Source organism: Sinocyclocheilus rhinocerous, unplaced genomic scaffold (genome assembly GCF_001515625.1).
Source record: "Sinocyclocheilus rhinocerous isolate Xijiao unplaced genomic scaffold, SAMN03320098_v1.1 scaffold4039, whole genome shotgun sequence".
Lineage (NCBI taxonomy): Eukaryota > Metazoa > Chordata > Actinopteri > Cypriniformes > Cyprinidae > Sinocyclocheilus > Sinocyclocheilus rhinocerous.
The window spans coordinates 213,259-226,896 of NW_015648502.1; the positions used below are offsets into that span (position 1 = coordinate 213,259).

At 37.7% G+C, this 13,638-nt stretch overlaps 1 protein-coding gene across 1 annotated transcript in view; it reads left to right on the plus strand.

Annotated features, from left to right (window-relative positions):
• Nucleotides 1-13,638, plus strand: part of LOC107709742 (serine/threonine-protein kinase 24-like) — a 26,362-nt gene that overhangs the window by 8,391 nt on the left and 4,333 nt on the right. Inside the window, exons 3-9 of the mRNA XM_016514344.1 lie at nt 5,106-5,162; nt 5,421-5,529; nt 8,269-8,426; nt 8,639-8,824; nt 9,035-9,180; nt 10,563-10,680; nt 10,770-10,832. Coding sequence (XP_016369830.1) covers nt 5,106-5,162; nt 5,421-5,529; nt 8,269-8,426; nt 8,639-8,824; nt 9,035-9,180; nt 10,563-10,680; nt 10,770-10,832 — 837 coding nt within the window. The remainder of the gene's footprint in view (nt 1-5,105; nt 5,163-5,420; nt 5,530-8,268; nt 8,427-8,638; nt 8,825-9,034; nt 9,181-10,562; nt 10,681-10,769; nt 10,833-13,638) is intronic.

Genomic DNA, 13,638 nt, shown 5'->3' on the forward strand with positions numbered 1-13,638 from the left:
ACACAAAATAATGTTCTTTTTAGCAGCATCATATGACCCCTTTAAAGGGGTCATCGGATGCGACATGCACTTTCACAAACTGTTTGAACTGAAATGTGTGTTGGCAGTGTGTGAACACCACCACCCTATAATGATAAAAATCCACCCAGTGTTTTTTTTTTAATCTACTAAAATCATTACCCTTTTCTCAAATCAAGCCGTTCTCAGCTTCTTGTCTGTGTGATGTCACACAGACCAAGACCCCTCCCACGATTGTTGATTGACACGGCCGTCTTACCTTAGACCCGCCCTGAGTGAGCTGTCATCAGTCCGCCATTGTTTCGACGCCGATGCAAGAATGACTCCTAAGCGATTTAAGTGTTTTGTTGTTGGATGTAATAAGGAGCATAGCAGTCGTCATTAACTCCCGACATCTGAGCCACTGAAGATGCAGTGGATTACGTTTGTATTTGAAGGGAATGCACCCCCCCGATCTACCTAAATGCGTCTATGTTCGCGCGAATCATTCGTGATCCAGCTTCACCTCCAGAAGAATTGAGTATAAGGTTTTTTTTATGAATCTTTGCAAATTGCCTTTCCTAATAACGTGCTAGTTTGCATTTAAAGCGGCATGCAAGAAAACGGCTTGCTCTGAAAAGAACTGATTTTGACAGGGTAAAAAGGGTATTGTTTTACACTACCATTGAGAAATTATAACCAATGTATGTTATAGACTTTTCATTAAGACCCTAAAGAGTCATATCAACTTGTGGAAAATGGGCATCCGATGACCCCTTTAAGATATTTTTAATGAAACCTGAGAGATTTTGGTCCCTCCATTGTCCAAAAATTAGATGCATCAAAAGATTCATAAGAATATTGTAAAATAAATCAACCTGAATCGAGCAGTTTATGAAGTCTTATGAAGAGACACAATCGTTTTTTATGATGAGCAGATTTAATTTAGGCTTTTAATCACATATAAACATTGATCAATGGACATGCATAGAGTACATCAAATATGGTAAACAGAATCTCAAAAGTGCTTGCCTGACATGAGGTTTGTTCTCGCATGTCACGCAAGCACATTGGAGCCTCCGCAAGAACCATTGAGGTTTGTTTTTGTGCATTAAGCAAGTACGGTTGAGCTGCTGTTTACCATATATGATGTGGGTTTTATATGGGTTTGGAATGACAGGAAGGCGAGTAATTGATGACTGTATTTTCGTTTTTGGGTGAACTGTTCAGCTTTAACCTCTGATTTAAAAGCCTCATTACTCCAGCTTATAAGAAAACACTGTACCCTCCATCCTCAAGTAGTCACTTTTTCTTATTCTAATTTGGTACTAAAGAAAGCTTGTTTATCTTACCACAGTTGAAAACAGTTGTTCTACTTAATGAAGTATGGAATTGGCAACACAATGTCTTTTTTCTGTTGCTGAAGTGATGCCAGTACACTGACATTTCTATAGTCCAATTTTGGCTTCAAAGAAACAGCTTCTCTAGAAGCTCAACAGTCTATTGTTCTTTAGAGAGATGAAGGCTGTTCCATCTGTGAGTGTACAATACTCTCTTGAATCAAGACAGCATACTGGATTTAAACAGGACGGAGAGAAAGGGACGGCCCAGATGCATGCCAGCAAGAGGACACCAGAGTTTGAGGAACAGACACCCCTCAGGTCCTCAACTGGCAGCTTTGTTCAATAGTATATGCCAAACGACAGCAGAGCAGGCTGGATTGTGGGCCTTGTAAGTAGAAAGAAAAAGAAAAAGCTTCATCTGAAGTTTGCAAATAAGAAAACGTGGTAACTTCGAGACTGGACAGTAAATGATTAGATAAGACTGAAACTAGGTTTGAGGTAATGGGAACAATTTGATACGAAGATCTGTGAGAACTGCTAATCAAAACCATTTGAAGTGCTACAGAAAGTCCGTTTATTAAGAAACTTGTGCCAAAGTTCTGCCCAGATGTCATTGTTCACTCAAGTATCTTCCATTTGCAACAAAGTTTGAAGAATACAGCATTTATTTATTTAAAACAAAATCCTTTGTGACATAATTCTTACTGAAATCTTTGAACAATTTAGTTTTTGAACATTAGTGAATAAATATATTAATGTTGCATAGAGATTTCAAAATATTTGAATTGTATAGTTTATGTAAGCTGACCATTTATCCTTTCACACATGAACCCTGTTAAATTGACCATAGAGCTGAATCTATGGTGCCACCACAAAATAAATGTTTTACTCATTTTAAAGTCTAAATTGAAAATGATTATATAAAATATCAACAAGCCTCAGAATAATGGCAAGAAATTGCTTCTTTATTGAGCTGACCTCATAAAACAAACATACAGCACAACCAGTGTAGTCTGATTCATGAGCAATTGAGTGTTAAGGACCTGTTTTTTAATGAATTGCTCAACTCGCAAAAGTTATCATTTTGTATTCGGTATGGCATGAACACTTTAAACTTTAGAGTTCATGAAATTTACATCGATGTCTGTAGTGACGTGTTGTTCATGACAACATGTAATTAAAAGCACATTTTTGGTCCCATATTACTACTACTCCTAGTTTAACAAATGGCAGCTATATTTGGAGATTGATGTGCAATGTTTTTGTGCTTCATGTTCATATTTATGAGAAGTTGACCATGTTTTGTTCCATGCTAGTTAGCTAAATTAGGGAAATGTGCTTCCTGTATTACATAGGCCTACATTACTGTGTGTAATGGCACCTTTTGGCAGGATTTGTAAAGGAAAGCTGTTAGAGAGTAAAAACATCACACCACATTTCTCTTTATTTTTCGGTTAATGTAGAATTCAGACAGATCAATATGACTTGAGCTCACACCGATGACCTTATTACTATTTGGCAGGCCGTCAGGCGGCATGATCAGTCCACTTCCCACTGTGAAGAAGTGTAAAACTAGCGTGTGTGGGTGTTCTTTAAATCAGCCTTGAAACCATTTCAGCCATTCTGTCTCGCGCTCTCTCTTCCTCGACCACAGCATGCGCCAAATGTTCATAATCTTTGATGCCCCATATGGAGTTGGGATTCTCAACATTAAACTTAAGCTGAATTAGCCCCGGTATCACAAATGGAAGCAGAAAATTAATGCTCAAGTTAAAAGGAACCATAGTGAAGTCACATTTCTATTTGTTGTGCGTTTAAAGCTGCTAGCCAGAAAGAGAGAAGCACAGACGGCAGCTGTCATTTCTGCCTGGGGAAATATACGACATGTATTTTTGGGAGAGAAACACAGCCCGTAGCATCAGTTATTACTTTGAAGATCTGTAACGATGAACAGGTAGTGAAATAACTGGTTTGAATTGTAGAGCACATGTTACTGTTTTTTTTTTCTTTAGATTTTAAACTAGGTACATTTTCCTGCCTGTGCAAAACTCACTGTTAATTAACTGTGGCAGTGTTTGCTAATCCATTGCTAAGTTGTTCCGAATGGCTTAGGAACGTGCCAAGATATCCTGGATGGTTGTTTAGATGTTTTGTGTGGTTTCTAGGTGCATTTTTACTGTCCCATGTTAAAAGATCTGTAGTTTCTGTAGCATTATTTACACTGCAGGGGAAATACGATAATTCTTATAACAGATTTGTTTCCTTCAGTTCCCCTCCCCCAAAGACCACACCTTATAAAATTCGCCAAAGTTTCATGGGGAAAAATAGATTCATTGTTTATTGTCAGGATTGTTGCAATGTTTGAAAGACAGCTCACACAGGAGGCACTTTCAAATCAAGCGGCTTTCTGTTGGTCAATGCGGCGAATTTGCGTGACCAACTTGAACTTGTTGCGAAATCTGCTTGGGGGGGGGAAATATTTCACCCATGTGTGAAATTCCCGATCACGTAAATTCCAATTAATGTTACTGGATTTTGACGACGACAAATTTATGACTGCTTGTCTTAAAGACTGATTGCATAGATTCCACTTGAAGTTACTGGATTTTAACCACTGAAATTTGCAGCATTTTATAACTGCTTGTTCATTATGTAAAAAATGTCATCTTGGCGAGTATTTCCATAAAGTCAGTCAGTTATGTCCTAAGTGAACAAACAGTTGGGAAAGAAATCGGATGCGTGTCAGTTTATTACATCATCGCATCCTCACATAACCTAATGCAAACCTGCTGCTGTCTGTTATTAACGTTAATCAAACAATAAAAAAGTCACTTACTGCTTTTGACTGAATAATATTAGTAGCTTTAATAAGAAAGAACCAGTGTATATTTAATTAATTGGTGAAGACTATGAAGTGTTTTACAGTTTAACTCTGGTTTTAATTGCCATTTTGACAACTGATTGTTTAATGCAATATCTGTGTTTCAAATTGTGCAAATAGACAGTCTTCAGGCTTGTTAGATATTCTCGATAGCCCTGTTGAAAAAAACCAGCATATGCTGGTTAGGTATGTTTTGATGCTGGTTTATGCTGGTCCTTTGCTGGTTTATGCTGGGGGAGTACATCTCAAAATTGGGAAGATTACAATTCAGATTGTGATTTTGTGTTATAAGATTGATATATGATATTTTAGGAAGATCACCCACCCTTAGTGTGAGATATGCACCGAAGTTTAGTAATTAGGATTAGGGGTTGGTATGTGCATATACCAAAAAAAAAAAAAGTGTGCATCTTAGTTTCAGCGTGGCTTGCCAGTACTGCAGTGTGCAGAAGAGCATAAATTCATTATTTCAGGTGCAAAAGTGAGAGAGACACACAAAAGCGCTCAGCACAGAAAGATGAAAGAGCACACAGAACTTTGTAGCTGCGCTGTGGTGAACCATTAGGTGCAATAAATTAATCGTTCACTTTTAAGAGGCTCTCGGCGTGCTTCTTCATTTTCAGTTTCTACACACACACACACAGGCTCACGTTCTCTCACTCTAAGCTCATCATGTGAGGTGGGAGGTATGTAACCCAATTTTCCCTCTTCCCTCTCTCTGTCTAGCTAATCCCAAATTAAAGGAGAGATTAGGATTACACATTTACCCTCTCACTAGCAAAAGCCCCGACTCCTCTGGAAAAGCTGTTGTTGCTTATTTGTGAGTTGATGGGTTTTTCTCGCCTTTCAACGTCCAATTCCTCTTCATCTTTCTCTTGCTGTAGGACTCAAAGTTATGGATCATCATGGAGTATTTAGGTGGTGGATCTGCCTTGGATTTGGTACGATGCAGAACTTTTATTCTTGATAAACCTTAAAAATCATAATACATGCATAACACATACATTTTATGTAGCTTTTGTGATGTTTATAATGACTTGTGTAGAATTTTCCTCTTAAAGACGTGGTTTTACAAGTGTAAAACATACACATTAGGTTTGAACCTAATATCACTATTTTTTGTTTTATACAAAATGATATGTATTTTTTTTGTTGTCATGATCAGCCAGGGCTTGTGGTTAATCATTGTTCACTTTCAGCTGGAGCCTGGTGCTTTAGACGAAACGCAGATCGCCACCATCCTGAGAGAGATCTTGAAAGGCCTGGAGTATCTACACTCTGAGAAGAAGATCCACAGAGACATCAAAGGTATGGATGGTAGAATCAAGGTCGTCTTGACCTTAAACGATATTGCACACACAGAAATGAAAGAGAAAATTTCAAGTTCTCCTTTGCAACTTTCTGGAGTCAGGATGCACTTTTTTTTATCAGTCCACCGAGATGCAAAGTTTCATTTTCAAAGTAGTACCAAGCTTCTACATTGAACGGTTTTGAGGAGGTTTTGTCTGGTTGTACAACATATATAAATAATTATTAGCAGTTATTAGCAAGTATACATTATCAGTTGTACAGCTTCATTCATGAACAGAAATAGTCTGTTGTTATTGATTTGGTTTTTTGCATATTATTGCAGCCTTTAAGGCTGATTCACACCAACGCAAGATGAAAATTCAGATTTTCGTATGTGATTTGACTTTTCAGTTTATTGTATTAAAAAACGTCAGCAGTTGCCACGGTTACTCCATTATACAAAATGCTGAGCAACTTTCTGCTTCTGACACCTACTTGTCACTGTGAAGAAAGAAAGTCAAACATATTTAAATGTTTTTGAAATAGTGTTTAGATTTTTTCCCCCCAATAATGTTTATCAAATAACACTAAATACAAGAGTACAGAGTCAGGAAACCCAGTTCTGGATTTTTTCTCTGCTATTCACTGCCGTTTAACAAAATACTGTTCATGAGCACCACCAAGTCATGATTTTAGGTAACAGCAGCTGCTCTGACATTTTACTAAAATGCAGATAATATTGGTTGGCCAGTTTTCTTCACAGTGGGATGGAAAAGAATAGAACACACACTTTTTTTTTTTTTGCCCAAAAAAAGAAAATCTGTCTCAATGATAGCATGCAAATGTTTGGTTGGTCTGAACAGAGACATTTACTGCAGTTCTTTCAAATTAAAATGTTTATTACACTGAATTGTCACGCCAAATATGTGACCCTGGACCACAAAACCAGTCTTAAGTCGCTGGGGTATATTTGTAGCAATAGCCAAAATACATTGTATGGGTCAAAATGATGGATTTTTCTTTTATGCCAAAAATCATTAGGATATTAAGTAAAGATCATGTTCCATGAAGATATTTTGTAAATTTCCTACTGTAAATATATTAAAACTTAATTTTTGATAAGTAATATGCGTTGCTAAGAACTTAATTTGGACAAGTTTAAAGGCGATTTTCTCAATATTTTGATTTTTTTGCACCCTCAGATTCCAGATTTTCAAATAGATGTATCTCGACCAAATATTGTCCTATCCTAACAAACTATACATCAATGGAAAGCTTATTTATTCAGTTTTCAGATGATGTATAAATCTCAATTTCGAAAAATTTACCCTTATGACTGGTTTTGTGGTCCAGGGTCACATATTTGTTTTGGCGTAAACTGGCCTTTATGGGTTTTTTTTCAGTATGTTAAAAGGCTGAAGTACATGTATAAATCAGAGATTTTAAAATGTCTTGATGATCATCCAGATATTTATCATAAACAATTAAGACAACAAAGTTAAATAAATATTTCCAAAATTATATTGACTGATGTATTTGGACATACAGTAAAATATTTGCTATTAAGTTGACAGAATATGATATGAACCCTTTAGTTTTTTTCCACAAAACTATGTTACAAAACTGTTAAAAACGAGTTCTGTCAATACAGTGATGAGATTGAATTTTCTGGTTTCTGACTATTCTTTAGAAATCATAATGAATTGGTAATATCGAATTTGCTCAATAAGTAAGGAATAATTGACGACGGGCCGTTGAATTATTAGAAAAATAAGGCATGCCCGTGGTGGAGTAACGACCACGTGTGAGTGGCCGCATCACCACCTCGGGTGTGCATTATTTTTCTAATAATTCAATGGCCCGGGGTCAATTATTCCACTTATGCTACGGTTACCACACCTCAAGACATCGATCAGATGATATATTTAAAAGGATTCGTCTGGTTTTTGTACTTAAATCGCTATTGTGAGTAGGATTATTTCTTCCGCATCTCATCCAACGCCTCTTTTGCTAGTTCCAAAACGTCATTTTAAAGCTGGTAATGGAGGCTTGAGCCGTTGATAGCATTCTAATGCAGTTATTAATGAAGTTATTAGAAAGAGAGCGAGAGAGACAGAGACACACAGAGAGAGAGAGAGCTTGTGTGAATTAGGCTACCTCTGTGCGTCCCTCAACAGTGTTCTGCAGCAGCGTCTCTAAACAGCGCTGTTATTACCTCGCTAGTGAGAAATGTCATGTGTAGCCTTTAAGTTGCTACACTATATAGGCTAACTGATAAAATCGTAAGGGCAGCGCTGACGACACCTTTTTGTGCAAACTGCGTGACCGTAGTGTGCGAGCACGTGTGATTGCAGTAATTCCTGTGTACTGTATAGGTACTGTATGCTAATTTCCGTTATTACAGTTAACTATGCGAAGTGATATGGAACTATAATGCGGTCAAGAGAGCTGCCTGGAACTACGTTCGCCGTGCGTTTCCCTGAAAATAATTGCACACCTCAGAACGTTCGTCAGCCAATCAGGTTCAAGCATTCGGCCCCGTAGTATAAACATTATATAATATTTTACACATTACTGGTATAATATGTTAAAACTATAAAGGCTCTAAAAATGCATTATGTGAAATGTTTTTGTTCAGCACACCTTTGGGCCCTCTGAGGGGTTTCCAGACCCCAGTTTGAAACCGTAACGTATCTCACTGTTTGTTGGTACACTCTAACTAAATGCACACTTGACCTCCTTGTTTGTTTCTTTCAGCTGCAAATGTATTATTGTCAGAGCAAGGGGAGGTGAAGCTGGCAGATTTCGGTGTGGCCGGTCAGCTCACAGACACGCAGATCAAACGCAACACGTTTGTGGGCACACCCTTCTGGATGGCCCCAGAGGTCATCAAACAGTCTGCCTATGACTCAAAGGTGAGGGTCACTGTAGACATGCCCAGACTGACTTGCTAGCTAGAAATCCATCATTGCGCCAGACGTCTGGCTCTGGATTTGGCGTTAATTTTAATATCTTGTCAGTTTTTCCATATGATTCATTTAGATGAGCGATGACCGGTTCCACTTCCACATGACCTGACATGAAAACATTGCCCGTTCACATTAATTTTTTTTGCTTTTCCTGCCAGGCTGACATTTGGTCATTGGGCATCACGGCAATTGAGCTGGCTAAAGGAGAGCCGCCCCACTCCGATCTTCACCCCATGAAGGTGCTGTTCCTCATTCCAAAGAACAACCCCCCTACACTGGAGGGCAGCTACTGCAAACCTCTGAAAGAGTTTGTCGAGGCCTGTCTAAACAAAGAGCCCAGTTTTGTGAGTATGCTCATAGGGGATTCCCAGAGGTCATTTCCTCCTGTCTGGTTCACTGATCCTTCTGGCAAAACAGTTTATTCTATTTCTGCTACTCGGGTCACGATCTTTTCATGCTTATCAAGGCATGTACTATAATTGTACCTGCATCAAAAGACAAAACTGAAGTTTCATTTCAAAGGACCCATCTATTTTTTTTTATCTTTCTCTCAGAGACCGACAGCCAAAGAGTTGCTGAAACACAAGCTCATCGTGCGCTATGCGAAGAAAACATCCTATCTGACAGAGCTCATCGACAGATACAAGCGCTGGAAGGCCGAACAGTCCCGAGCGGAGTCCAGCTCCGATGAATCTGACTCGTACGCTACTCAAAACACAACTAAAATACTTCTACAAATAAAGTCCACCCAACAAATAATTCTGTCATAATTTACTCACCCTCATGTTGTTTCTAAACAGTATGTGTTTCTTTCTTCTGTGGAACGTAAAAGGATATTTACCCTTTTATTTATCTCACATTGTATTGTATTGTATCTTGTATTGTATTGTTATACAGACATAGAGTCAAGAGTTTTGGAATGACATGAGAGTGAGGAAATAATAACAGAATTTTTATTTTCAGCTGGTTTTCAACCCTGGGTTAATGCAACTAGCAGAAATATTTACATGCTGTTTAATTTCGTCGTTTTCAGAAATTGAAACACAAGCTCATCGTGCGCTATGCGAAGAAAACATCCTATCTGACAGAGCTCATCGACAGATACAAGCGCTGGAAGGCCGAACAGTCCCGAGCGGAGTCCAGCTCCGATGAATCTGACTCGTACGCTACTCAAAACACAACTAAAATGCTTCTTTATAAATGTTAAAGAAATAGTCCACCCAACAAATAATTCTGTGATAATTTACTCACCCTCATGTTGTTTCTAAACAGTATGTGTTTCTTTCTTCTGTGGAACGTAAAAGGATATTTACCCTTTTATTTATCTCACATTGTATTGTATTGTATCTTGTATTGTATTGTTATACAGACATAGAGTCAAGAGTTTTGGAATGACATGAGAGTGAGGAAATAATAACAGAATTTTTATTTTCAGCTGGTTTTCAACCCTGGGTTAATGCAACTAGCAGAAATATTTACATGCTGTTTAATTTCGTCGTTTTCAGAAATGGTTAAAATGCCTAAATGAAGTAAACATGTTAAATTATTACTTTTTTCTTTTAATTATTAAAGCTAATACAAGATAAATTGAATGATCATAGCAAATTTACATTTACAAAGATGGAGAACGGATTAAAATAGGTTTTAAATTATTGTTGTGTGCTGTTCTTGTCCAAGAAATGTTCATATATATATATATATATATATATGTATATGTGTGAAAACATTAAGGTTAACCCAACATACAGTGTGAAATTTTAAAGCTTTACTACCCAGTAAAGGTTAGTAGTTACAAGTATGAAGAGTGTGAAATGTGGAAGATCTAAGAACTTAATCTGGGATTACTTTACTCCAGGGTTAAAGAGTCAACAAGAGTTAACAGCATCCATTATACAGTCATTTGATAGAAAGTGGTTTACTCACAAGCTGCTCAGTTAACTAATCAAACAAGTTAAATAATTGTCTTTAACATGATCTAGATTGCACAATCATTAAAGTTTTTCTCCCCTGCTTGTTTTTGGCCCTCTCCTAAAATCTTATACATTTCTGGTGCATCCCCTTTCGTGTCTTTGTTCCACTCAGGGAACCGGATGGCCAGGCATCCGGTGGGAATGACTTTGGCAGTGATGACTGGATCTTCACCATTCGAGAGAAAGACCCCAAAAAGCTGCAGAACGGAGCCAGTCCAACAAGAGAGGAGGTAGGTGACTGAGCTCAAGGCCACATCTGACTGTTGTGCCGTGTAAGCGGTTTCTTTATCTCACTGTGTGATGTTTTCTGCTTCCACAGGAGCCCAATAAGAGGCCTCTGTCCCAGAGTCTGTCCACTGTCATCACTCCAGTCTTAACTGAGGTAAGACATATCCATCACCTCCACAGCTGAACCGTCAATACCAAAATCAGAAATCCATTAATGTTTAAATGCTGATTTGTATTTGTACTTACCAGCAGTGAGGCCACATATTGGCAATGGTGGCAGTGGTCCAACTTTTTGGGACCCCAAAGTGTTTTCTTATGCCTTATGTAAGGTCTCATTTCTTTATTTCACCAGTGTCCGCTCACTATAGGATTTCTAGCTTCGCCACTGGTATAACAAAGATATCAGCATGAAGATTAAAAGTGGCCCTTGAATGCTTTATTATGTCTTAAAAGCATCTTTTAAAGGCAGCTGTCACTCCCTCAGGCCTCTTACTAATCAGTATGGAGCAATGAGGTATTTGAGGCGGAGAGCGGAAAATAGAGGGATGCTGGGAAAAAAGCCCAGGGACAAGTGACTGCACACTAATTTGTTCCACCCTCTCCTTCGTTCAAGGACAAATCCTTCCATTTCCTGTCATGCTCTTCATGAGAGTGCAGTGCACTGTAGTCTAGACTCTTGACTCCACAAGAAGATTGTTTTTAGAGTAGGCAATATCATGATACATATTATGTAATAGAAGTATGTTGAATGGTAAAGATATTTTTCTATATCCCGGTATATATTCAGCACAATTTAAAACAATCAACAAATCAAAGTACTCCAAACCCTTTGTGACATTTTGCCAATTATCAAACGGAGCAATTTGGTTATACAAAAGTTTCTTATATAGTTATAAATAATCTAGTAATATGATTAACTGAATAATTTGACAGTGTCATTAAACTATTACTAAACTAATAGTCTTGACAACAGTGTTATTAATGAGAGGGTGAATAAAAAAGGTAATAATTTACTTAAAAGGTATCCTTGGTACACGTTACATGTACTTAGTATTATAATAACAATACATTATGTGTAATTGCACTCTCCTAAGCCTAACCCTAATCCTAACCATTTAGTAAGTACATGTAGTTAATTAATATTACTCAGTTCTTAAATGTATAATTACACCATAAAATAAAGGGTAACAAAAAAAAAACATCTTCCAAACCATGTATTTACTTAAGTATATTTTCTTATACCTATGATCAATGATTGAAAAAAGAAAAAAAAAACTATATATATATTCAAAAAAAACACCATGTATTTACTTAAGTATATTTTCTTATACCTATGATCAATGATTGAAAAAAGAAAAAAAAGAAAAAAAAATGAAGACAGACATAAATATTAGTATTATAATTTTACAGTAATGTAAAATTATTATTATTATTATATTTTAATTGTTTATTTTGCAGTGAAATTAATAATAATAATCATAATTATAAATATTATTATTATTTAGCCATATTGATATAATCACAAAGGTATGGCCAAATTGTTCCTTACAAACAAGCACAGCAAACCCATTTTTTTTTTAAATCTCATTTTAAATCACAATTGTAAGTTTTATGAGGAAAATTAAATTTTTCAAAAAATCTGCTTGTATCGTGCAGAACTAATGATTGGTATATTGTTAGAATAGAAGAGACATGTTTAGATATTTTATTTAATAGTGTCACATTTTAACACCACAAATTAATAATTATTGTCAGTATTGGACAAAATGTTATTATTGGTGCATGCATTGCTTCCTTTGTAATCTTTTATCAAATTGTATTAATACGTCACCAAGCCCAATTATTTTTCACTCCTTCAGCCACCTGACCACTTTTTAAGAACTAATCCATTACAGGTGGAAAAAATTAGATCCTAGATTTTTCCAGTTTCACATTCCATTATTAAAGTAAAATGGATTGCGAACACTATTTTCGTGTCAAGTATGTTGAAATATTTCATTTTTACTGTGGACAGAGATATTACTTGTTGCTGGTAACTTGCCACTTTGCATCTGGTTAAGACCTGTCGTCAATGTCACATGACAAAGTAACAACACGAATCCCCTACGATGTAGCCTCAGCTTTCAGGGCTCTTGGATCGTCCCAGAGCTGATCGCTGGAGGTGAGAAGTGAAACGGAGGGCTCTGAGGAATCACATGAGAGTGAAGTGGTGGAGAAGATGAGAGCCATTGTCAATCAGGAATCTCTGAAGTCTTGGCGGGCCTCTGCAGCAGGCTTCCCATTCGTTCACTTGTTGTTGAGTAGTGGGAGTGTAAGTAAAGCAGCATGAACTATTAGTCAGGAGCAGATGGTACTGCGGCTGTCACCAGCTGTGCCACCCCCTCCTCCTCCTCCTCTCCTGCTCCTGCCGTCCTCCCCCTTTCCTCCATTCCTGGCTGGGTGATGTCATGGAAAGGGAATATTTTCTTTCCGCGGTGTTGGAGTCCCTCACAGCTTGTCAGTGTCAAGTGAAAGCAGAAGGCCCTCAGGGCATTCGTTTGCAGCTGTCATGTGACCCCTCCGGCCAAATGAAATGGAAAGTTTAAGAGTGGCAGCAAAGCCTCTCAGCTGCCATTACAAAAAGCGTTTCGGGCCACACTGCCACCGAAACACCCTATACAGCCTCTGCTCTCAAACTCGCTCTCATTCACTCCTAAGCATACAGCCTCATCTGTAAAGCATGGTGGAAGTGGTGTCATGGCATGGGCATGCATGGCTGTCTCTGGAACAGGCCCTCTCAATTTTAATGATGACTTCATGTATGATGACAGTAGCAGAATGAATTTGAAAGGGTACAAAACCATCTTGGCTACCAATATTCAAGAAAATGCCACCAGACTCATCAGAAAGCGCTTCACATTGCATCAGGACAATGACCCAAAACACCCTGCCAGTTCAGTCAAGGAGTTTATCAGGGCAAA